Source organism: Theobroma cacao, chromosome 8, assembly GCF_053813885.1.
Source record: "Theobroma cacao isolate CCN51 chromosome 8, ASM5381388v1, whole genome shotgun sequence".
NCBI lineage: Eukaryota > Viridiplantae > Streptophyta > Magnoliopsida > Malvales > Malvaceae > Theobroma > Theobroma cacao.
Genome location: NC_142646.1, coordinates 6026094 through 6052790, shown reverse-complemented (window position 1 = coordinate 6052790; position 26697 = coordinate 6026094). Strand labels below are relative to the sequence as shown.

Genomic DNA, 26697 nt, shown 5'->3' with positions numbered 1-26697 from the left:
AGTTTCAATGATTAAAGTGTTTGGTAAAAGTCTTAAATATCATTGTCGATATGATTATTGAGATATTCTTAACATGATTACACATATCATGTATATAAACTTTTAAATGATTTATCATATCTTATAGATTTAAAATTTTTAATTAATTTGTTTAATTTATATAAAAAAAACCTCCAATTGACTTGGGTTATTTAATTTATTTAATTTATTTAATTTTTTATTATTATATATAATTTTATATGATTATTTTTAATAAATTTTTTATATAATTCTAAATAAAAAATTGAACAATCCCAATTGACTTGGGTTTGACAACAAAGGTTTACGTGGGATAATGGAAGTGCAATGATGAAAAGTCGAGGAAAATGCATGAACTTACCCAATGATAAAAGAATAAGAATGGGAAATGCAAATACTGTGCCCAGTCACACCCCATTTTACTTTTAAAAACAAAAAAAAAAACACTCTGCTCTCTTTCTCTGTCCAAATCCTTATGAATTTGCGTGCGATGGAGCACGCATGCACAGATTTTCTGTCTCTCTCTCTCTCTCTCTCTCTTTTCTTCTTCCAACGAAGAAAGGAGGCTAGAGGAATAATTGAACTGTGATGAGCGGGAGGGACTAGGGAGTGGGGAAGGGTTTGGTCAAAGAGATGATCGCATCGGCATCAAACTAATGATCAAAAAAGATTAAAAAAAAAAAAAAGTGGATGGTGCATCATGTCATGTTTCGTGATTAATTTTGGGACAACATCCTACCTCTTTTTTCTTCTTTTTCCATTTAATCACTACTCCTATTCATATTTACTATTTTTGTTTCTTTATATTTGTGTCTCTTATTTAATTTTTTTTATTATTATCGTTTGGTATTAAAATTTTTTAATATATATATATTTTTTGAAAAGTTTAGAATTCCAAAATTTTACATCTTATCTTTTAAAATTTTTAAAAAATTATTTTTAATCATCTTAGGGTTTTGTTTTTTGTTTGGTGTAAATGAGAATACTAAGATTTAATGGATTTTCATATAAATTTCACCTCAAATCACTTGAAATCTAAACGAGTCAAGTTTAGATGATAATCTTACGATTTTGATAATGATTTAGTGTTTTTTTTAATCATGTACTATTACACTGCAACAAATAACCTCAATATGTATCATTCAAAAGATATTTCTACGTCACTCAAAATGTATATATGTAGTTCATAAATCATACTCAATGAATTAGATTTCAAACTTTCAATTCTCATATCAAAATCTACGAAAATTGGCCAAAGATAGAAAATTCAAAACATACTTTAAACGTTAGATCAATTAATATGCGTAACAAAAGAGAAAAAAAAAAGAATAATGTGCTCGAAAGTTTGAAGATTCTTCATCAATTTTTAATCGACCAGCATGAACTTTGCTCACAAAAATTGATTTCATTTATAAAAGCCATAGAATACGTGCACAAAACCACAAGTATAGATACGTTGGAGTTGTGGATGACATATTTGAATAATTTGTTATCTTTTGAGAATACATTACCAAAGCAATAATGAATCTTGGAATGCCTGTGACAATATCTCAAAAGTAATTAAATAAATAAAGATGATGGCTGCTGATTTCATTTTTTATTTAAAAATAAAAAGCTAATCCAATTATAATCTTTTTGGAACATAATATTTACCCATATCTCCATCATTGTACCTTTTATTGTTATAAAATGTTGGAGGCAAACTTTGTAAATGAAGAGACAAAATCTTCAATCTCGTGCAATAAATAAGAATTGACTATTATCTAGTCTCTCCATTGGGAGAAAATGTTGTCAAAAAGAGTATACTATTTTAATCATTAATCTTTGATGCCTCAATTATCTGTATTGGATAAGCAATTAATTAAACAATCTACCCTTAGTTTTTATATCTAGTTTCTTAATTATTTGGGTCGTCATTAAGGTATCAACAAAAACCTAATTAAAGAAATAAAGACGTATGCATGCATTTTCGTGCTGCCACGACACATCATGGTGAACTTGTTCTCTTATCGTCATGATGAACTTGCCAAAATAAAGCAATTGTCGTCTTTTTTTTATCTCTTTTTTATTTATCAAAGTTTTTTAACTATTTAAAAAAGTTGAAATAAATTTTTATTTTTCTATTAAATTCAATAAATTTTATTTGTTTTTTTTAAATTAAATAAGAACATATACTTAGCGTTATTTATCATTTTACCTCCACGCAACATTGACATGAAAAGTGAAAAATGTCATGTGATAATATTAACATGTCAATATGTCACGTTATTATCATATAATATAAAATAATAAATAATATTTGAATTAATTATAATTAATCAACTGTTAATAATAAAAAGTTTATTTGATTCAAAATAAAAGTATAAAAATTTAATTGAATTTAATAAAAAAATAAATATTTATTTAAAATTTTAAAATAATTTAAATTTTTTAAAAATATTACATCCTAAAAATCATTAATCAAGCATTATTTCAATAAAAAAAGCTTTTAAAGTTCACAAGTTTTAAGATTACATATATAGCTTTCTTTCAACTTTATATTAAATTTTTTTTAATTATATATTATTGATTTATTTATTTATTCATCTATGTTCCTATTTGACGTGATAATATTATCGTATTTATTAAGGTGAAATACAAAAACCCATTTCATTATAAGGTATTATACGGTGATACCTTCGAACGTTTTAAATTTAAAAACCGAAACTCTACATCTAAAGAGGAGTGAGGGGCATCTGTTCCTCGATATAGCCTAACAAGGAACATGGAAAGTCTTGAAAATTTGTTTGACACTGGGGAAACAGTAGTGTGGAAGCAACGGTGGCTGGTGAAGGAAATTAACCATTTGATCATTGAGGAGGAAGTACACAGTACACCTCCAAACGACACAATCACCGTACCAGTGCCGACAACACAGAGCACCAGACGCTGTGATCAGGCATTCAGAAAAGCCAAGTTGTATACTACAGTTCACGACGACGGTTCATAGTAGTTATTGGGTACCAGACGCCATCATGATTTCGTGAATGCCGTCCACGTGTTATCCAGATCAGCATCTGCCACTTTTTTGACTGTCCTCCGGTCAAAACCCCAAAACTCACGTAAAAACACGTAGACAAATAAAACAAGAAAACGCGGTTTATCCGTGATCCTCTGTGTTCCGGTACACGTTAACAATCAGTGCGTCGTCGTCTAGTTGTACAGCGAAAGAAAAAGCGACGGTTCAACACGTGTAGTGGAAAATGACACAGTAATAATAAAAATTAAAAAAAAAAAACTTATGCGTATTTCAAAAATAATATTCCTTATGGTTTCGGTTAAAAATATTGCTAAAATTCTAATTATCTATGAAAAATCATTGGATCGTTTAAAAAGGAGATTCCTTATTCTTTCTAGCAAATGCGTAAGCCTTTATTAATTTGTCTTCTTGTTTTTATATGACACTTCAATATTAATTGTTTAATATTATACTTTTTGTGACCTTTTGATATCAGTATACCAATTTAAAGATTTCAACAAATTTGCTTAAATTAATATTCTTTATGATTTAAACTAGCATATTGTGCACATTAAAACGTATGCTACAATGTTTCATTCTATTAATTAATCAATGCTCACTTGATGATAATAATTAAAAATTCTTTTTGCCAACTTATTTTGTTCGTATCGGATGCTGTTAATTTATCACGTTTAATCTAATCTTGATCGTTAATTGGAAGTTTGGTTCTTCTTTTACACAATAACAAGTTGCGTTGAAACGTTGGTACCTCAGAAGAATTGAAATCAAGAACAATATTTGTTGGAATAACCAGCAAATAAGTAGCAGACTTTACACATGGTCTAAAGGAGACTTTTCACATTGGGAGTATTTGGTCCTATCCAAAATGGGAGACTTATCATGGGTTTTTTCTTTTGTTTTTGATAGAAACTTATCGCGGTTGTTCCCACTGTTTGTCCTAATTGCCACTTTTCCACGAAGACAAATCTCATTCATTAATCTGCAGTTGATACCAATTATAGAAATACCGAAATAAGTCTACCAATCAGATGCAGACGCACAGCGGCATAAAAGAATCATCACCACAGCATCAACCTTGAGCTCAAAGTCTCCCACTAAATAAAAGCACTAGGACGTTAATTTCCACGACCTTTCTTAGTTGGAGAATGATTTGGGGGTAATCCTATGCAGTGGAGGCAAATAAACACGAAAAGAAACGTGATCAGCTAGTTAAGTTGAAACTTTGTTTTAATTTGAATATTATATTTGTTGAACAAGATAAACATACACCAATCACTAAATTAAATATTTAAATACAGTTAAACCTTTCATTCATAATGAAGTTTGATATTATAAGTCAAAACTCTCCAAATTAATTTAACATGAGAATTAATCTATAACTATAATAAATTTTAGTGTATATAAAATTATACACGACTTCTCTAGTTGTGGCCTGTGACATTTGTGAATAACTGCAAAAAAATAAAATAAAGGGTGTCTGCAAATATTCCAATACCTAATACATGTACAGATCGAATTGCTTTCCACTTTGGTGGTTGGAACTGATCGAAGCTTATATATCCTAAACAGGGTCTTAGTTGTTGCATCCACGCAATTATTCGAATATGTACCAATTTAGAATTTATACACATTCCAAATGCTTTTCAAATGTTATAGTTTTATTAATTTCTCAATAGTACCGATCATTGTTTGTCTTGTTTTACAATAGTACTAGATCGGAAAAGTTCATTAAGCTTCCTGGTTTCAAGGTCTTATCTCGGTTGTTTCATTTACACTAAATTTTCAACATAGGTGGATAAGTTCCTTGCATATTAATCAGTAGTCATTTATTTTACCTAATTGGGTCACAAATGATGGCTTCTTCCTAGTTTCTGTTCATTTGTTTTGCTAAAATGACTCTTTTAAGTGAACCTTATTAATTACTTATTTTTATAATTTAATAAAAAAATTAACGCAATTTTAATTTAAAATTTTTCTTCTCATGACACACACATAAACATGTTTGCACGCGTGTAACAGATCCTACATCAATAATAAATAAGATAAGTCTTGAATATATAAATAAAAATATTTTATTATTTATCATGTATATTATTTAAGTTGAAAATGTGAGTTCATAATTTATAAATTTACTTAAATTTTATTTATTTCAATACGTAACATGCGTATATAATTACATTATTGGTTGGATATGTATTATGAGCTCACCTTGTCTACCAAATGCTAAAACCCTCTCATCCCATTGCTTTAAAATTTTCTTGCTTCAACAATCATTAGATAATGATAGTCATTGAGTAGGACTAATTCCATAGACTTTTCTTCTTCTTTTTTTTTTTGGTCAAACTTGATACAATGTTTACTAAGCCTACTATTATCTTAAACTTCCTTTGTCGCAAGCAAAGTTGTCTAAGAAAAATAAAGCAACAGTACTAATTTTTTTAAGATAATATTGAATAGACGATTTGGCGATCGAACACATTTGTCAAACATATCTCTTTGAAGTTTATGAACCTTCATATCACGTTTAATTATGATATTCAAGCTTAAAAAGAAATGTTTATGATATCCAAATACCTATATAAATTTTTTATTAAAATAAAATTTATGACATTAATTTAAAGCCTTGTTTGGTTCAAGAAAAATTTGAGAGAAAAAATATAAAAAAAATTAAGGGAAAGGAAAATAAGATTCCTTAATTTGTTTGCATATACAAGAAAATAGCAAAGAAAATTTTATAATTTTAATTATTTTTTACCTTTGAAAAACAGGTAAAAATATTTTATGAGTAAAAGAACAAGAAAAAAAATCTTAATATTGTATTATGAGGCAAACTTTGAATTATAAATAGAATAAGGTAAAATAAAATATTAGACTAAATAAATTAGTGGGAAAAGTTAATGTAAGTGATTATAAACTTATAAAATATGGAATCCAAGACTACAACAAACAAACCACCGAGTGAAAGGCAACGGCTAGATCAGCCGAAACAAAACGAAAAGGCATCAGCTATGCATTCAACACGTTGCAACAGCTAGCTGTTCGCCTATTCGTAAAAGCTGTAATGTAAATGGAAGTTGGATTGCTGTCTCAGTGCAATTGTGCTTACAGCGGCTAAAACCGAGAGAAGCCCCGAGTGTCGTGGGGCAACGCCAAACCTTTCAAACCCGATAACTTTTTGCTAAATTATAAAAAAATAAAAAAAGATTGAGAGGGAAAATTTCCGAAGAGAGAAGCAGAAAGAGACAAAAAAGAGTACGGGCAAGTCGCTAGACTCAAAACAAACAGAAAAGAACAAAAATTTAAAAAAATAACAAAAATTCTGGGCCTTATAAAGCCTCCTCTTAGGGCATCCTACCCTAACTGGTACTGCCATTTTCGCCATAGCCCCCCCGTACAGTCCTACAGGTGAAAGCAGAGAAGAACATTCTCTCCGTTTCCCGTTTCCGCTAAAAAGTTGATAAACCTTGGTGACGACATATTATAAGAGCAGCACCTGACGTGGAGCGCCGTGAAGTCATTGCAATCAAAGAGGGACACAGCCACGCGTTACTCCGCCTCGCGTTTATTTTGACTCTCTTTTTTTCGGTGTGTGTTCTTTTGAGTATGACAATTCGAATTCGATTTTCTACTGCGAACTGTTATGTAATTTATCCTCCCCGAAAGTTCCGCTCTTTTGCCTTATTCTACACTGCCACGTAAGCAGCTTAACATGGTGGGCCAAACTTTTGGGCTTTTTTGTTTTTTAATAATTTTTTTTTTTTAAAGAGAAATTTCCCTTGGATATCAAGCATGTCTAGTGGGTCCTAATCCCTGTTTTGCTTAACTTGCAAAGTAGACAATGCAATTCCAAAAGGTGGAGCCCAATGAGATTCTTTTGTAGCAATTTCATTTTTAATTTTTGTGGGTTTTTGTGAATTAAGTTAAATCTTAATGCATTGTTAAATGGCACTCTTGAAAAATTGAAATGAATCAACGAAGCAAATAAGGGGAGCTGCGGATAAAGAATAAGTTAACTATATAGTTTACTATTAATAGTTCCTCTTCCAAATCTAAAATGGGCACACATGACCAACAATGTATTACATCATGGCCTCGAGCTCACATGCACATCTGTACTCAAGCATCCGATATATAAGATTTAGCCTCATTGATAGTTGGTGAGCTTAGCCTTACAAGATTGGTATGCTTACTGTCATCCCTTGGTACGATTATAAGGTTTGTTTGACTTTGAATACCATGCTGATGGCAATTTTTTAATTTGGACATCTTGTAAATTGATTCAAGGCATAATGTCTCTATCCTTTTTCCTCAAAAACATTAAACCTTTCATTAATGCAAGACTTAGAGATCGAATAAAGACTACGTAAATAAATAAATTTCTTATGAATTTTAATTTACTTTTTAAAATTTAAAGATTTATCATATTTTTTAAAAGCAGTTTAAATTATTTGAGAATTTCACATTTTGTTTATATCCTTATTTCCAATATTGAATCGAGTAAGGAATTTAAAGCATCCTTGTCTTTTTAACTCATTGATGAATCAAAAGTAACCTCGACATGTACATATGCGAGGTCTCAGTCCTTAGGTTGAAGTACACTTCCCTATGAAATGACCTTAACTATGCATTGATGTGAAATTGCTAATGACATAACATTGCCCTTTAGAAGATACTAGGTTTCTAAAGAGAGATATATGCTCTAAACTTTATTGTCATACCCTTATTGCGTTTTTAAAATACTGATTATGTTTTTAATTAAAATTTGTAGGAATGGACTAGCTATACAAAAAATTGAAAATTAATATTAAATATTTGAGGAACAAATATGTACCTCATCACTCAAGTGATATATATATATATTCAAAAAGAAAAAGAAAAGATTGGACAGAAATGGGTGGTGGTTTTGTGCCTATTTGAGTGGGTCAAGCAGAAGCAGTCTCATGTTCAGCCAAAGCTGCCCTCCACAAATGAGAGGCCGTATTCATTTGCAGTCCAGCCAAGATATTGACGCAGATGCGAAAAAACACCAATCATGTAGTTTTTAAACTACTGTAATCCACCTGTTATTGGACGTGCTCAATTTGAAATTCAAACCCCACAGTTTCTATGCAACCTTGATGAGATTTCAAAAGAATTGGTGCTTTGCTTTTGTTTCAACATCCTTTGAATTTATTTGGGTTAAATTCTAATGCCCTTGGAAAATCAAACTTCTTTTTTTTTTTTGTTTCTTTTTATAATAAAATTACAATGCCAGCGATGGGTGGACAAGGAAAGTATGAACATGATGGCTACTAAAATTGCAATTATTATTTGGAAATTATGGCTACTAATTAAACAATATGGTAGTTGGCAAGAATGACCAAATTTATGATCTTTAAATTAACGTCTGGCTTGAAATAGTCTCTTATTGTCAAGCCCAACAAATTGTAATTAACTTGACATCGAGTTGTAGTTAATTAAAGATTTGACTTTGGGGAGGTTTACCTCACAAAATGAGAAGAAAAGGAGGAAGTACCCAAGAATATATACATATATATTGTGAAAAGGATCGTGTACTACTGCAGGAAGCATAAAGTCAGGACCACTCAGCGTAGTCATGCAGCAGCAATCAGCGTCCTTGATCGACGTATCAAATTCATTATTAGCCGGAACCGAACCTTCATCTATTTAAGCCAGACCATCTTTTTTCCCTTCTTAGTACCCTCAAAAGCCTACTTTCAGCTCAGTTCCCGTCAATATTCCCCCACCAGTCATCTCTCGCCACGTGTACGTCATATCTTCCATCCACTTGTCTTGCTCTCAATGCGCCGCCGGCTCCCCCTTCCCCTACTTGTTACCACATTCGATCAAACCCCTCCTTCTAGTAGCCCTTTTATTTGATTTTTAAATTTTAAATGAAAATGTAAAATCTTCCGCACTTATATTTCCCCAACGACCGCTTCATATTTAAACTACTTATCGAGTTTTTATTTTCCTCTGGTTTTTAGCTTAAAAATCAATGAATTTGTTGCGTCTTGGTTGAGCGAGTCTTTACCCAACCTAACCAGTAATCACGCTCACCGGATTCTCTGTCGGGTTACTCCGCCGAGCTTCTCGGCAACGGCCATTCCTTTCCACAAACGCTGTCGTTTTCAGTATCATTTTGTAACCGTCTTCCGCAAATTGTTCTCACGCAAAAAAAAAAAAAAAAAAAGGGGAAGTCTCCGCTCTCTCTTTCTCAAAACGCCAATCCAAAAACTCAAAAGAGGAAAAGATAGAAGCATGAAAAGTTTCACTTCATCCGCCGTGCTCCGTCGCCACGGCAGCTTTTCTCAATCCCGGAATCTTCCCATTCTTTCACTTTATTAAAAAAAAAAAACCAATTCCCTCTATGCATCCTTTTTGCTGTGTTTCCACCGTATCAGATCATTCCCCGGTCAAACCATTACCCGACCACGTCATCACCATGCCTCCTCTTCCTGTAACAACCATAACGACCACTTCTTCTTCCGCTCCCGCCACCAGATCCAACTCGGCCCGATCGACGGCCCAAATCCAGTGCCACTCCAATCAAAACCATGATCCGCACCATCATCGTAGTAATAGCATGGATTTGAATCGGCTGAGCCTGAGAAACGGGATGTTGTTGGGAAGAGACGCTCTGCCGGCTACGGCTCCGGCTCCTCCGCCGCAAGTAGATGTGAAGATAAACGACATCGTAGGGAACGGGATATCGGGAGTGCTTTACAAATGGGTGAATTACGGGAAAGGTTGGAGACCCAGATGGTTCGTTTTGCAAGACGGAGTTTTATCTTATTACAAAATCCACGGACCTGATAAAATCGTTGTTAGCCAAGAAACGGAAAAAGGATCCAAAGTTATCGGCGAAGAGTCTTTCCGTATTATCTCCCGCCATCGCAATTCCATTTCTCATCATCCCCTCACCCGTCGCAAACCCTTCGGTGAAGTCCACCTCAAGGTCCAAATAAGACAAATGATTAACCAAAAATAAATAAATAGATAAAGGGTAAAGGAAAAACAATTTTGATTTGATTTTTGAAATTTTCTCAGGTTTCCTCTATCAGGGAAAGTAGATCAGATGATAAGAGATTCTCGATCTTCACTGGAACGAAGAGGCTTCATTTACGAGCCGAGACGCGGGAAGATCGGGTGGCGTGGATGGAGGCGCTTCAGGCGGTTAAGGATATGTTCCCTAGGATGTCCAATAGCGAGCTCATGGCTCCGGTGGACAATGTGGCGGTTTCGACGGAGAAGTTGAGGCAACGGCTGATGATGGAAGGGGTAAGCGAATCGGCTATCCAAGATAGCGAACAGATCATGAGGAGCGAATTCGCGGCGTTGCAGAGCCAGCTGCTGTTGCTTAAACAGAAACAGTGGCTTCTCATCGATACCTTGCGTCAGTTAGAGGTACATGCTAGCAAAATTTGAAAACAATATGCTGCTGCCAATCATCATTCAATTCAAAAAAAAAAAGATTGAATTGAAATGGATTGATTGTTTCGAAACAATTATATTGATTCGTTATTCTTTTATTTTATGCTTTTGTATAGAAATTATGAAGGAGTGTGGTTTTTAGGATATAGTAATTGTATATTTTCGTGATTGGCATTTGTTGAATTTTAACCGGAGAAGGGTTAGTTGATGTAGGATTTGTATGTTAGGTCAATAAATCAGAGGTCACATTTAATAATATTTCAAATAAAATTTCAGAAGTATTTGTAATTTTGAAGGATTATGTCATCTACCATTTAATTTTCTTTTCTTTTATTTATTTGATAGATATAGGAAGCACTTGGTGTTGATTCTGGTTGACTGTTGAAATCCATCAATGGGCAGATTGGATATTGTTGAGACCAGGACCGGTAGTTTTTCTTTATAGGTACCTAGAAAGAGTGTGTATATCCATGAAGGGTTGCCATTGGTTTTCATCTTTTGATGTTTATAGAAGAATTTTGGTAAACGAACTATCTGTTCACAATTTTTAAATGCATTTCTAATGTTGCAGTTGCAGAAATATATGATATGTAGAGATGACTGAGGGTTATGTGTTTGTCTAACCATAAATGTCTTTTGAATGCTAGTTTGAATTATTAGATGAGGGAATATTATAATGAAATTTTGATTTTAATGGAAATAAAAATTTAGTTTCCTGACTTATCTCCCACTGAAGGCAATATGTAATTTTGAAGCTCTCTGTTAATATGCCTTTTTATTTTTTGTTGTTGCCAGTATTGCCTCTTGCTTATACTCTATGTCATAGAAGTTGAGAGCTGTTTAATCTAATATGTCTCTGTCTTTTGAGGTAGTTACTTAAACATCAGTGGTATTGTGGTTAATTCAAGATAAATATATATCAATAATTGTGAGACATTTGTTTGGGGCTTGTAGCAATTTTGATGATGACATTGATTGTGGTGACAGTAGCAGTTGTGCTGGTGGTGGTTGGATCAGTGATATTTGGGGCAGGTTACTGGGAGAAGAGGACATAAGCTGTGTACGAGCCATTAAGTACTCTAAAGTTTTTGCTTCACGATGGAAGAATTTTTAAGTTCTTTGAGAAGCAGTTCATATGCTTAATCACAACTGAGTATTCTTCTGACCAAGTAGCATTAAGTACACAGCAAATGTCCAATGCTTGAATATCTTGCTGGCTTTTTGTTTTTGGTGAGTTGGTGGGGGGATTAAGGATAGAGTTTCTCTCTTTTATGGAGTGCCCTTTCATGTGGTTTTACTTTGAAATGCCAGCATGTTCAAATATCTAGTCACCAGGGTCAGCTTTAAGTACTTCCATTTTCTTGCATGTATACTTGTCTTGTAGGTTTGCCCTTCCTTTTAGAAGAAAAGAATCTCCTTTTGCTCTCTCTCCCTGAACTTGGTGGTACATTTGGGGTAAAATGGAGCTGAATAAGGAAACCTTTGTACCATCTTGTTCAGTAACAGTGCATTGCAGCCCCTGTTGAAGAGTAGAAGCGTGTACCTTAAATCTATGTTTCGATTGAGGGGCGGGGAGGGAAAGTAGGAACCCCTCTCCTTGTTTGGGTTACTTTAAAAAACAAGGATGGAAAAGAAGAGATTGTCAAAAACCCCCTTTTCCCTTAAAAGGAGTAGATATTATTCCCAAATCTGTGAGAAAGGAGGGGATAGGAAAATTTTTTATAAAGAAAAGTCTGTATACCCTCATTACTTACATTTAATGCCAAGGAATCGACCTTTAAAAGCTTCCTAACACCTTAGCTAGTCATTGCTATCCTTTTTTTCTCCCTTGATCTCATCCCCTGCAACTTTTTAATTTTATATTGGTAAACTTGTAATTTTTCATTGCCTCTCTCTGCTTTTACCTTCTTTTTTTTTTCTTACCTCTGCTTTATACATGTATACTTTCTTTGAGTGGATTTTTCTTTTTGTTTCTTGACATGAAAAAAATTGAATTTTTTTTCTTAACTAAATAATTGGTAATGCTCACAAATTGCAAAGGAAAACAATTTAAAAAAGAAAAGATAAATTTCTTAACATAATTGAATTGATGTTATTTTATATAGAAGGATATAATTGCAAAATACATTATGGTGTACTATTTCCTTCCCTTTCCACTCATTAATCAAACAAGGGATTTTAATAATTCCTTCTCTCCCTTTCCCTTACTCATTTTTATCAATTCAAACAAGGGAAACATATATCCTTTCATTTCCTTTAAAAACCTCTCCGTTCCCTCCTTTTCCTTTCTTTTATCAACTTCTATCCAAACATAGTGTTAGTTAATTGGAAGCTTACTAACTTCAGCTTTGGCCTTTGAGTTAATGCTTAACAAAAGGTTAACTCTTGATAGTTTGTTATGAGCTAGGCATTGCAAGCAGGCCTTAAATGTACCCTTTTGCTATTTCTACAATTCTGTTGTTGTATGGCCTATAGTTGGGGCATCTGGTATTATGCAATGGATGAAGCATCAATTGCCTGTCAAGAGGGTGACAACACTACAAGTTGATGGTCATAAGCATGTTGAGGGGTATATGTAGATTTTGTCTTGGGTTTTGAAGCTATATCATTATTCATTAGAATCTAAGAGTCCTGCTAGTTGTAAGGCTTATGTTACACCTGGTCGAGTTTCATTTTACTATTTGCTATAGTGAAAATCGTTGTCTTTTGTTGCTACAGCAACATGCATGCACAAAAAGCACTGGGCTTTATCTGTGATTCAGATTTTTTTTTTTTTACTTCTTTAAAGTGAACTATAGCTACTTACTGCAGTCATTAATTGCTCTTATCCCTACAGATGAATTTCTGAAACAAAGTTTACTTCTTTTTGCAATGTTCTGCTAAGAAACTGCTATTTTTATTTTTTTGTAGACAGAAAAAGTTGATTTGGAGAATACAGTGGTTGACGAGAGCCAAAACAAATTGACTGATCAAGGGGCTTCATCCATAATAAGGCAAGACAAGTCTAGTGGTAAGATATTATGCAGTAAAACTATTTATTATCTCTGTTGGTTCCATAGGCTAATTTATGCTGGACTGTTTGTTATATGCTGAGATATGTGGCTGATGGTTATGATCAGTGTTCACAGTTTTCTATTAGTTCAGGAAGTTATTTTTTTTGTTCTATCAGAAATGTTCCCAGGCATTACCTATAGTTTTATGTAGACAACTTATAATACTTGCTAAGGGGAGGTTCATATATTATCTTGATGTGGTTTTTATTTATAGCTCACATTTTTTGATTGTTGCTTGGCAAACTGCACTTGCCAACCTAAATTCGAATGAAGGACATCATTTTATGTTATTAAAATATTAGTTGGTTCATGTTTGTGCCTTTTCTTTGTTATTACTTGGATATATATATATTGCTTATGCTGACTTCTTTGGTTTCATTTGCATTCAAGTCTGTTATTGTTTTATTGTTTTCTATAGCATCACTATCTTTCATTGATTTTTTTTTTCTTTTTGCTTGCTTTAAATTCATGCTCAGAAGGAAGTGTAACCGACTCAGATGATGATAATGAAAGAGTTGATGCTGCTGAAGAAGAAACTGATGAAGATGACCACACTTTCTTTGATACTCGTGACTTTTTATCATCAAGTTCTTTCAAAAGCAACGGATCTGATTTCCGGACATCATCTTTCTCTTCAGATGATGATGGTCTTAATGCTTTTGATTCTGAAGATGACATCGATCCTTCCATCAAATCAGTTGGAAGTAACTTTCCTTACATTAAACGTCGGAAAAAGTTGCCTGACCCAGTTGAAAAGGAGAAGGGTGTAAGTCTTTGGTCAATGATTAAGGATAATATTGGGAAAGACCTTACAAAAGTTTGTCTTCCTGTTTACTTCAATGAGCCTCTTTCTTCTCTTCAAAAGTGCTTCGAGGATTTGGAATATTCATATCTGCTAGACCGTGCGCATGAATGGGGAATAAGGGTAAGTCTAAGAACTCCATATTATTTTGTTTGAGAAAACAGAGCATTAGTTGCAATATGAAGCTGTTCTATTCTGCAACTTCTGTATCACCATACCACTTCCTTCTTTAATCTAGTTATACATCTTGCCTTTGTCTGGTTTTTTTTTACTCTTTTCTCTCTTTTACAACTGTTTTGGCTATTTATTTATTTATTTCATACGCCTGCATACTTGACCTTGCAAAAGACTAGTTGCAATGCTTATAGCAGTTCACTCCTTCTTAAACTTTGACAATCTGAATCTTTCGTCAAGATTCCCCTGAAACTGATGAATTTTCCCTCATAAACTTGCAGGGCAATAGCCTCATGAGAATTCTTAATGTGGCTGCATTTGCTGTGTCTGGATATTCTTCAACAGAAGGAAGAATTTGCAAACCCTTTAATCCATTATTGGGGGAAACATATGAGGCTGACTTCCCAGATAAAGGCGTACGCTTCTTCTCAGAGAAGGTTTGTTCTATACTCAGGAGACAGTCTATCCTTTATGTCTACTTTTTGTTTTTTTTTTTCATTTACAACACATTGTCATTCAATCTTCAAAGCATATCAACATCGCTTCTGTGGTCAATGTTTTGACTGAAGAATGTGCATGGTTCACCTGGTCAACTCAGAATATCGATTTAACATCAAATTCAATATGCGCAAAAGTTAAAACCTTTTTCACGTGTAAATCTCAGACATAAGAATGTTGCATTTTATCTTTTACGTTCTATGCAAAATCAGTTCACCTGGTTATTACAATGATGTGAAATTCAACCTACTTTCCAATGCCTGATGTCAAAATTGATGTATCATACTGCAAGATCTTTATAAATTTAGTACATTATTGCTCCTTTGGTGCGTAGAAAAGACAGATAGAGGATTTCCTCTCTTGGCTTACCTTTCTTTGTTTCTTCTTCTCATTCTTTTCCTTTTTATTTTTGTCTTAGATTCTCATAGAAAAACTTGCTGAAACTGAAACAACTGTTCGCTTAGTTGAAAACCTTTTAGAAAATCTTTTTGCTTCAACTTTAGCAGACCAAATAAATAGGGTGGTAAGGAATAAGGTAGCACAGTTGGTAGATCGTCAATCAAAATGATATTGTTTGGGTGCCTAAGTATGAATGAAGCTAATGGCTTCCTATCCATTGGAGTCAGCCTCACAATTGTCAAATTACTGAGGGAAGGGAAAGAGGACTGTGTGCTGACGACTCTGAACCTCATAATTTGAAACAAGTATAATTGATAGATGATCTTAAAACATTAACTTATGCATGCAAGTTTTAAGAAGTAGTAAAGCTAGTGGCTCTTTTTATTGGAGAGGCATTGATACCTGTTACAGTGTTTGGGTACTGGGAAAAGAACAGCATACTGCTTACTATTTTTTTTTCCAGAGTTCATCCTATGAAGTTGCCAATAACTATTAGGTTTTTGGTGTCAGGTCAGTCATCATCCTATGATTGTAGCATGTCACTGTCAGGGTACAGGATGGAAATTGTGGGGTGATAGCAATTTAAAGAGCAAATTTTGGGGTCGCTCAATTCAGCTGGATCCTGTTGGTGTTTTGACCTTGGAGTTTGATGATGGAGAAGTGTTCCAGTGGAGTAAGGTATAACTCCTACAGTTAAAGAAGAAATATATATATGTATCTGTAGTATCCAGTTTGGAAATTGACTTTCTTTTGCCAGGTTACAACATCAATATACAATCTCATACTGGGAAAGTTGTACTGCGATCACTATGGTACCATGCGAATAGAGGGGAATCGTGAATATTCATGTAAGCTGAAATTCAAGGAGCAATCTATCATAGACAGAAACCCTCACCAGGTGATCTTTTTTCTTCCTCAAAATAATCTTTTTATTCAATGTTTTATTAACAACTCTTATTTTCATGGAATTATAATACTGTTTGATTATCCTCTTTTCAACCATCATCGACATTAATCAGTTTATAAAACATTTTTGATCTTCAGGTACACGGTGTAGTACAAGATAGGAATGGAAGGACAGTGGCTACCTTATTTGGAAAATGGGATGAGAGCATGCATTATGTGAATGGAGATTGTTCTGCTAAGGGAAAAGGTCAAGAGTCTTTATCAGAATCCCGTTTGCTTTGGAAGCGGAGCAAGCCTCCTAAATATGCCACCAGATATAACTTAACTCGTTTTGCCATCACATTGAATGAGCTCACACCTGGTCTGAAGGTGATTATTATAGTAGTTTTGATTGGATTAAACTCGGTACCCATCTAATGCCTTAAGTTGGTGGTATGAAACTTCCATTCTGATTTATGTCACTTCTTACATAGGCACAGGGAGGCATGCACAGACTTTCATATATATATATATCAGTTTGGTTTCCATTGCATTTTTGGGTTATTAATTGAGACATTCATTTGGATCTCCTTATGTATGCAGGAAAAGTTACCTCCTACAGATTCAAGGCTGAGACCTGATCAAAGGTATCTGGAAAATGGGGAGTATGAAATGGCAAATTCAGAGAAGTTGCGGTTGGAGCAGCGACAACGGCAGGTAAGTTTTATGTTTCATTTCTGCTTTGTGGTCCATTCCATGTGTTGATAGGACAAATTGGCTAAGCATGAGTTTGAGTTTAAAAGAACTACTGACTTATTATGAACATGTGGAGGATGTGTTGGTTGGTGAGGAACACAGATCACAATGAAATGTTTTCTTGGTTTGGTTCTTTTGGGAAAGTATGAAGCAAATACACAAACCAAAGTTGATATTGCTCATTCCAAGTTTTAGACTCCTAGTTGAGAATTAAAGGTTAATGACATGAACATGCCAAAGCTTCTTAAAACTAAGTGGTAAATACTAATAACGTACATTAAAATTATAAACCATGAGTGATGCATGTGAAGGCATAGCAGCGGCAGGAATAATATCACTGTTTGATGATTTAAATTCTCTCAATCTGTTCTGAATATATGAGCTGAGCCAAACATGTAGTGTCCAATAAGTGAAATTTATAATAAGAAATTCTGATAATGTCACAATATTCTGGAACTTAATAGCCTGATACATTAAGAAACCGGTGCGCTACATTATCTTTGGAAACCATCATGGCTTGCAAGACATCTTCTTGAAAGTTGTCTCATAACTAATCTAGCAACTGGCCCAACTGCTAACTAGGATGTCAGTAGGACTGCCAATCAGTGTAAAGTTTCACTAAGCATGGACGGTGTAACCATGTCGTAGGATCACTTTTTATTCCAATCTTAGGTATGCAGGTGCATAAGCAGAGATTTTATCCTAGACTATGCACATGAAAACAATTTAGATAATCATTTGTTGTGGATTACTAAGAAAATCACACTATTGTGATCATATCTGTGCAGCAAGACAGTTAGAAGTCAACCTAAGTGCATTTTGAGCAGTAGTTTTCCGCTAAATAATGCAATCTCACACTAAGATCAAATGAAGTACTAGGTTACTTGCTGTAACTTTCCTATTTAGTGTTGGAATTCAGGTAACAGTATCTCGATTTATAAATTAACGAAACAGTGTTCAAAATCTAAAGCACTATTGCTACTGTAATTTGTTTTGAAGCATTACTATGATGCATGTTATCCGTTTAGATATATTGCAGGTAAATTATAGTTAGGCCATTAGGAAAACCCTACTGAGGTGTCTAGCAGAAAGCTGTGCTTGTTTTGTTGATTGCTATAAAGGATTTATCAAATAGTTTTTTATTGTAACATTTTGGATTGGGGTTCAGGCTCGGAAGATGCAAGAGAGAGGTTGGAAGCCAAGGTGGTTTGCAAAGGACAAAGGCAGTGACACATACCGTTATATTGGTGGATATTGGGAGGCTAGAGAGCAGGGAAAGTGGGATTCATGTCCTGATATTTTTGGCCAAATCCCTTCTGATCAGCTCCTTGACTAAGTGCAAGTTGCCTATCTTTTCCTTCTTGATTCTTTTTCAATTTTTTCACGAGATATGGGGCACACATCCACTGGGCCAACGAGTTTGGGATGACCCATGACAACAATGTAAGTAGTTTCAAAGGGGTTTTAGAAAATAATAGAAGAAGAATGTTTTCCCAATCCTCTTGCTTCTCAATTCATATCTGATGATTTGAGTGTGACCCAAGAATTGGGTTACAATTGCGGAATTTTCATTGTAACCAAAAAAAACAAAAAGAAAAAGAAACAGAGACTTGTATTGATAGAGAATACAAGAAAATTTTCTCTAAAGTAAAGTTTAAATGAGATAACATAATCATTCGTCATGACCCTCAGCATCGAAGTACATTTCGCCGACATTTATTGGTAGAAAAAACAATAGCATATGGTACTCTTGGTTTTTGATTATGATGGTGATTTATTTTTCATTTTTGATACCACTCTTTTCCATTCTTCTGCATTCTTATGTTCTTGGGTTTTTCTATTACATAAATATATAATCCCCCGACTTAATCAATATTTATGGACAAGCCTATTAATAAAATCTGTTTAAACTTGAGATTGCTCAAGTTCAGTCGAGTGGAATCAAAATATCCAGCAAAGAAAACTAAACTAGTAGTTGAGACTTGAGTGGGGAGGAATTGAATTGCACAGTGCACAGAGTCCGAGTGCAGGGGTTAATGTCTTGTTTCTTGATTAAAAAAAAAAACAGAAACAACAAATTTTTTAGCAGCAATACAGGTCTGAGACCTGTCCTTTCATGGAATGTCCCGCAGAAACCTGTGGATTAACACAGACAGCCCCAATGTTTATCAACTTAAATCTTTGGTCTAAGTTGTTCACTGTCTTGGAAACTTGAAAGAATTGCCCATCCTCATGATAATGATTTCTGAAAACCCAACAGCTGTTCAGTTTCGAAACATAACTAAGCTGGGCCTAGCTAGCAAATCTTCCACCAAATCATAAATTTATACTGCATTTTCCTCCCTATTCATTTCCTTTTTCCAGAATTTCAGAGTGCAGAATCAATCTCCCTGTTTCTGTTACTACCATATTCTAAAGGGATGGTAATATATGAAAGAGTAGGTCTTTTGACCCCGCTAGTAGAAAATACATGGGCTCAGCTCAAGGCTTTAAAAGTTTTAAAACCCCATCAAATCTTTTTTGACATGCTGACGCAATGGGGATTTGTATTCTGATTCCTGACAGAGGAAGATCCCCAGCTGTTGTTCTGCTGCCATGTTCTTTGCTCCTTGATTTTTTTTTTCTTTCGTTAAAAAAAAAAAAGAAAGAAAAACCAAATGATAGACGATGACAGATGGGTGACCAAACGTATCCAAAAACATGATCTCTAACCGTCCAATCAATCTTGACCGTTCAATCACGTTTCATAAGAAAAAGACAAGGGGACCCCCTTTCTCTCTCTGTTCCCTTAGCCCAACAATGTGAAGAAAAACGTCTGGAGAATCCGATTTTCGTTTTGGATTTGATTGGTGCTTCTCCCTTTTCAGTTGTTTTATCCCTCTAAAACAAACTCCCTCAGCTGCTACTTGAAGGATCCGGCAAACGAGCGAGCCGGTTTTTGTTACGTCATCTCGTCTCAGACTTCATATTGCCCTTTTTCTTTTTTATGTTCGTATAAATAAAATTTGTCAATTGGGTTTTTTCCTATTTTAAAGACAGAAAAATGAATCCAAAAATAGAATCAGCTTTTGAGTGTTGGGTGCAGGCAGTAAGCATAGATTGTAGGGTGGCTTTTCGACTCAGCATTCGCCATTTGGTGGCTGGGTCGGTCGCTCATGTTGGGCTCTTCACTGACAAGTACTGAGTGACCGTCCAGTGCTGGTATCAACATCTAGCCGAACCCCATTCCTATGAAATACAAAACATACATTTACATGCACTTCTTTGGATTTTCCATCAATCACGTGTAAAGTAACATGATTTGCAGATGGGTTTTGGAATTTTGAACAGCTATGGTATTTTGAGTTGGTCGCGGCTCACTTGGAAGGATATAATAATAATAAGAGATAATTATTTTTATTTTTTATAAATATCATCAATATCTCAAATTTTTATTACCTTCACTAAGTTCTATCTTGTGACTTACAAAATAAAAAATAAAAAAACAGCATGTAATCACTCGTAAATCTTTTATCTTTTTAAATATAAATATCCATTAGATTATACTATTTAACTATACAACATAAGAAATAACCATTTTCAAATCCGTTAATCTCATTTTTTTTATCTCGAGATTTAACATTAGAAATCTTTCATTATCTTAAACTCTAAAATATTTTTAAGTTTGGATTAAAATATCGTCTTCTTAACTCAATAATAGCCCAAAAAAGAATCTTCCTAACACTTTTTATACAGTAACCTAACTGCCGTTTTAAGATATATATCCAAATAATTGGTGGAATTTTTTTTCTCTAATTTCTTTTACTAAAAATCTTATACAATATGACCTGATAACCCCACTACACAAGGCCAGGTATTAATTAGATTTAGATATTCTTTGTTTTTTCCTGGTATAGAACTACTATGTTAGATTGCCGAAGAGTTCATCACATACGTAATGTTTATAAGGAGGAAAAAAAGAAAAAGACAACAGCTTCAAAAAGAGAAAAGGACTACTGATACAAACCGCCCTAAGAATTGCTTTCAACCAAAAGGTAATAGCAAATTTAGACACTCAAAGTATATAGAAAAATTATCATATTAAATACGGTAATTAACATATAATTTGATTCCTGTTAGCAGAACCTAAAGAAACAATGGCGGCAGGCAGCTGGGATGGAAGCGTGAAGGAAAGCGGGAAGGAGGAGTACGGTTTGGAGCCACAAAAGACAATGAAACGATTCTATCCAACCAGAGAATATTCACTTTCTCCTCTATTATATATACAGCTATGACTTATGAGAGTGACCTTTGATTAAGCACTGAGCAGGCAGTGAGTCGTCTTTAACTGAGCTTTGTTTTTCTTTTACACGTAAATGGCACACTTGGGCTTGATTACAAGACGAAGTTACGGGATGCTAAAAAAAGTGGGCAGATGGTTGGGAAGGTTGGTGTTTGATGTGAAAAATGTTTCTTAATTTACCCCTCTCTCTCTCTCTCTCTGACCATAGAAAATGACTCCCTTTCTAAATTTGACATGCCAAATCGATCAGAACTTCCCCTTTGAGGAAGAATCTTCACACTTCCCATGCAAATTGCATTATTCAAAATGCTTAACTGGGACAAATCACTTATTTATTTATTTTGACATAAAACATATTTGTATTCATCTTTAAATCTGATGTTCGAATATCATTCATCATTAATGTTCTAGATGAGTTTTTATCACGAAATTTTACTGTTAACTTGTCATGCCTAAAGAGAACATTAACTATTTAACTTTACCAACTTTGTCACCTTTTTTTTTATTATTTTGAATCATTTATTAATAAAATAAAAATCCTCTATTTTCATATAATTACGGTTATTTTTATTTTCTCGTTCCTTTTAAAAAGATTTTAATTACAAAAAAAGGAAAACATCAATGAAATTCACTATCTACGAACTTTTGAGAATCATTGCAATGAGACAAGCATTATCCGTAACTTAATTACTGTAATTGAAAATTAGCATTGTTGTCAATATATATTTACGACTAGTATTGAATTTGTTCCCGACAGTGATGGGATCGCGGTTGCTTGGGCTTTGGCTTTCAACATCTTGTTGAAAGGATTGGTTAAGAGCAGAGATGATCCTCGAATGAGAAGATTTCAAAGTGCCCAACCATTAGGATCGACAAGTCATCCTTTTTATGCATTTTTATCATAGGGTGTCTGACTATTAGCATGTTCAATTTAAAAGCATCCAACAATTTTATTACACGTGTAAATTTGTAATATAATATCAAACCAACAAAAAGAAAAGAAGAAATCCCACATACATGGATTTCAGCTTTTTTTTTTAACACCATTAATTTAATTTAAAAAAAAAATTTAGGCCAGCAAAAATCTTTGATTTTATGGTTCAAATATAGTATTGAAGAATATTATTGAGTTTGAATTCTTTTACTTTCATTCAAGGAAAAAAAATTGCTACCATACTAATATTAGCAACTAAACATAATTTTAGTAATTTTGAACACGACACATTAACACAATAAGATAAGGCATAGGGTTAAACAGATTTTGATTTAACCTTAATGTGTTTCGTATATAATCATATTTGATATGTTAAGACACATCGTATTATCGTGTTTAAATGTGTATACATAACAAGTTTATCAACTTATTAAAATTTAATAATCAAATACTATTTTAGTTTTTTTTTAAATAATTTTAAATAATTATTTTAATAAATATTTTTAATTTTATTATATTTAATTTTTAAATATTTTATTTTGTTATAATTGTTTTTATAATGATTAATTTTAAATTAAAATAATAAATTTATATTTAATTATAAATATTTTTATATAATTGTGTTATTAATCGTATCGTGTCGTATATTGACACGTTTAATAAATGTGTTTATCGTATTGTGTTACACGATTATTAAACGTATTTTTATATATGTTTCAGATTTAAGACACAAATATTATTTTTGTCGTGTTTATATTTCGTGTCTAATCATATCTAACATGTTTAAAATATAAAAACATGAATTGTCAAATCTAATTAAATAAAGCAAATGTTACATCAATTTAGATTTTTTTTATCCACAATCAAATGATTTCATTTAATTATATATAAAAAATAAATACAAAATCATATCTATGCCAAAACTAAACAAATCAAAAACAAGTTAACCAACGTTCCAATAAAAAACTATTTGAACGCCTTACCAAACGAAATAAATAAAAATCATTTAGTACTAGAATCAGACTTAGACCGCACCCAAAATATAAAACTAACCGCATCAAAATTAGATTAAAATCACACCCAGAACAAAATATAAAAGTCATCAGCATCAGTCACTGTACCAAATAAATACTAGCAGCATCAGGATAATATCTAAAATATTAGAGCAACAACCAAAGAAAAACAATTGAAAATCAATTGAGGTGCTGTCGCTTCATTTTCATTTTCATATGTAGCTAAGATTATTACTAAAAAAGTGTATTGAACCCATCTCTCCCTAGATATATTTTAAACATAAATTGTTTCAAAATTATATTCTCAGGTCCAGACATAAACAAACTTGCACTGCTCAATCATGTTGGATTGGGAATAGAGATGTACAAATCTTTCTTGAGAATTGAAAGGTTTGATGCATACGTCAAAACTTCATCACTACTACGAAAACATCAATTCATTTGAGAGAAGAAGAAATTATCTTCGGGTCATGATTCAGGGACAACACCCTTGAATTAAAACCTTTTGCATTTAAAGTTTTCTTGTATGTCCAGCAAGACCAGGCAGGGATGAGGGAACACCGCCAGCTGTTTTTGTTCCAAACCCTAAAACGGTCTAATTCTCGCTCTCTCTCACATGAAAACAACTAATTAATTAACCAGTCGCCTGACAGGACCCTGAATACATTTTCTTTGCTTTGCCTTGTGACTAATAGTTGGTGACCTCTTGCCTTAACAATAGCAACTCAACGTTACAAGATAAAAGAGTGGGAGAAAAATAAAATTAAGAAGAAAAGATCATCACATGCATGGTGGACCAGTTAGGAGCTTGTCTTCACCACTCGAAAGACTTCAATTAATTTTTTGTGATCTAAAAACCTCTGCCTAATCTATCTGATCGATATCTAGGTGTTGTAATTGTCTAAGTCTAACATCTCAAGGGACCCTTTTGATTCTGTTTTCCGTGTTTTTTTAATGTTAAATTGTTGCGGTTTTTGGTTAGGTCTTCATGTTCCATGCACAGCTGACAGCCAGCTATGGCCGTGCTCCAATTGCTTGTCCTTTTCCTTTCAGTTTCCTCCACATTTTTCTTTCCTCTTTGGCCTTTCTTTTTTGGCCCCTTAAACATGGTCTTAGGTCTTAGAGAGTCGTTGGTTTTATTATTTAAAATACATGCATCTTATACTTTTGCAGTGACGATGAAATCAATGAGTTAAAAAAGATTAACAAACATGTTGAGCCTAGCCCTTCACTTCTCTTATCTTAGGATGAGTATCGAAAGGGAATTTTCAATAAATTCCACGGTATTTATCAACACAATGAAACTCATGAACATCGAGATATGTTAGTTTAATTTTATGAGAATTATTAGGTATGAGTAAAATCAATTCAGATTAATTACCCACTCAAACTAAATGTGATTTGAGTAAAATTGTTTGATCTTATTGGTCTAATTGATTTTTTGATTGGTTCTTGATTTTAAAATTTTTGGACCAATCCACCCAAAAAATCAAACTAATTTTTTATATATTTATATATACATTAATATATAAAATATTATATATATATATATATATATATATTAAGAAGAATTGAGAGTAAACTTAATTAATAGCATATATTAAGGTATTATATGTACATATACAAATTATAATCATAGTAATTTAATATTAGTTTTATTTATTTATTTATTTAGTTATAAATCTATATTTATATGAAATTACAAGTTATATATTTTAAATGATTTAGATTATATGTTAATATTATAATATATGATAGTATATATCTTACATATTAATATGTTATAATTATTACACCTTAATAATGTCTCGTAATATAAATTGTTATGAATATATATAATTGTATATATATATATATATTATACACATCTATTTAATTTATACATAAATATTACTATAATTTATAATAAACTTTATTTATATGATTACACTTAATAACTTTATTAGTTATCATGTTAGATTTTATAACATATTATTTATAATTAGTTATTATTTATACAAACTTTGATAAAAAATATTTTAACATATAATTTGTATCATTAATTATATATATATATATATATAAGAAAGTAATATATTATATATACATATATTTAATTTATATATAAGCATTGCTATAACTTCTAATAAATTTTATTTATATGATTACACTTAATAAGTTTATTAGCCATCATCTTAGATTTCATAACATATTGTTTATAATTAATTATTATTTATACAAATTTTGATATAAAATATTATAACATATAAGTTATATCATTAATTTCATGTATATATAATTATGAATGAAGTTTATAAGTTTTAATATTATAATTTGTAAAAAAAATGACAAAAATTTTGATCCATTGGTCTAAAATCGGAACAACCAAACCAATTTTATATTTGATTGGTTTGATTTTCTTTTATATTTGATCAAATTTTTAAAATTGATTGGTCCATTGAGTCCTTAAGTATGGTGGATTAAACCACTCATCCACTTATTTGGTCACTCCTAAAAATTATTATGATTAATTCAATATTCAAAAACACCAAGGGTTTAATGTTTCAAGATATTATTCTTTGAAAGGTCAATATAATTCGACATGTCTTAGACAACAACGCAAAAAAATTGTATCGTTAGTTCTTGTGTTGTGCTTTTGTGATAAGATAGGTTTGTTTTCTATCTTAGCTAGTGGAACCAACATGTTGGTTTGTCAAAAATTAATAACATTGTACTTCTACTCAATAAATTTTCTTTCGAAAAGGCCAAATCATGATAGTACATTTTATTTTATTTTATTTTATTTTACATAAAGAAATAATCGAGAATATATATTTTTATCTTAACATGTTGATAAGGATAGAGGGATGACGTTTGGATATATTTCTTAATCATAATGTCTGGTTTCAAAAAAAAAAAAAACTACTGTGTTTTTTTTTTTTTTTTAAAAAGTGAAGTGTAAAATTAGAAAGAAAAATATTCAGTCAAGTTTATATATACATATGATATATACATATATATATATATATATAATATAAATTAAGTGGTTAAAGGATGATGAGGGTTAGGACCATTCTTAACTGATGCCATTATTAAGATGATTAACTTCTCTTTAAGTAGAACTTTTTTCGTCCACAGATAATTCAATAAAATAATACATATTTGTTTTCCAACATATAATTTAAATTGGATAATAATATGGTTGGTCATGTGAAATTCTAATAAACCTGTTACCATCAAATCCTATCTTCACATCCACATAAATAACAACATATAGACTTCAAAACGTCGAAGTCGAAAGACATGGAATATGCATTTCACCCTTGGAGACAACAAAAATCAAAGTCATAAAATGTGGACAGTTTCATCTTTCTTCTTTTTTTTTCCCAGAGACGTAGGACAGAATATTTCAATGTTAACGCCATCAAATTCAACGATTTCTTTAAATTTT

At 32.5% G+C, this 26697-nt stretch overlaps 1 protein-coding gene across 2 annotated transcripts; it reads left to right on the top strand.

Moving 5' to 3' along the window:
* The first annotated feature begins 8971 nt into the window (after window positions 1-8971).
* On the top strand, window positions 8972-18723 carry LOC18592269 (Pleckstrin homology (PH) domain superfamily protein). 2 transcript variants are annotated; one of them, XM_007018899.3, is made up of 10 exons: window positions 8972-9995; window positions 10088-10444; window positions 13382-13481; window positions 14004-14449; window positions 14782-14937; window positions 15908-16075; window positions 16155-16295; window positions 16442-16672; window positions 16886-16999; window positions 18207-18723. In XM_007018899.3, the coding sequence occupies exons 1-10, from the start codon at window positions 9408-9410 to the stop codon at window positions 18372-18374; spliced, it is 2469 nt and encodes an 822-aa protein (XP_007018961.3). In that variant the 5' UTR covers window positions 8972-9407; the 3' UTR covers window positions 18375-18723. The 2 variants fall into 2 exon arrangements, with proteins under 2 accessions (XP_007018961.3, XP_007018960.3); XM_007018898.3 differs by having other exon boundaries at window positions 14001-14449.
* Window positions 18724-26697: the final 7974 nt, after the last annotated feature.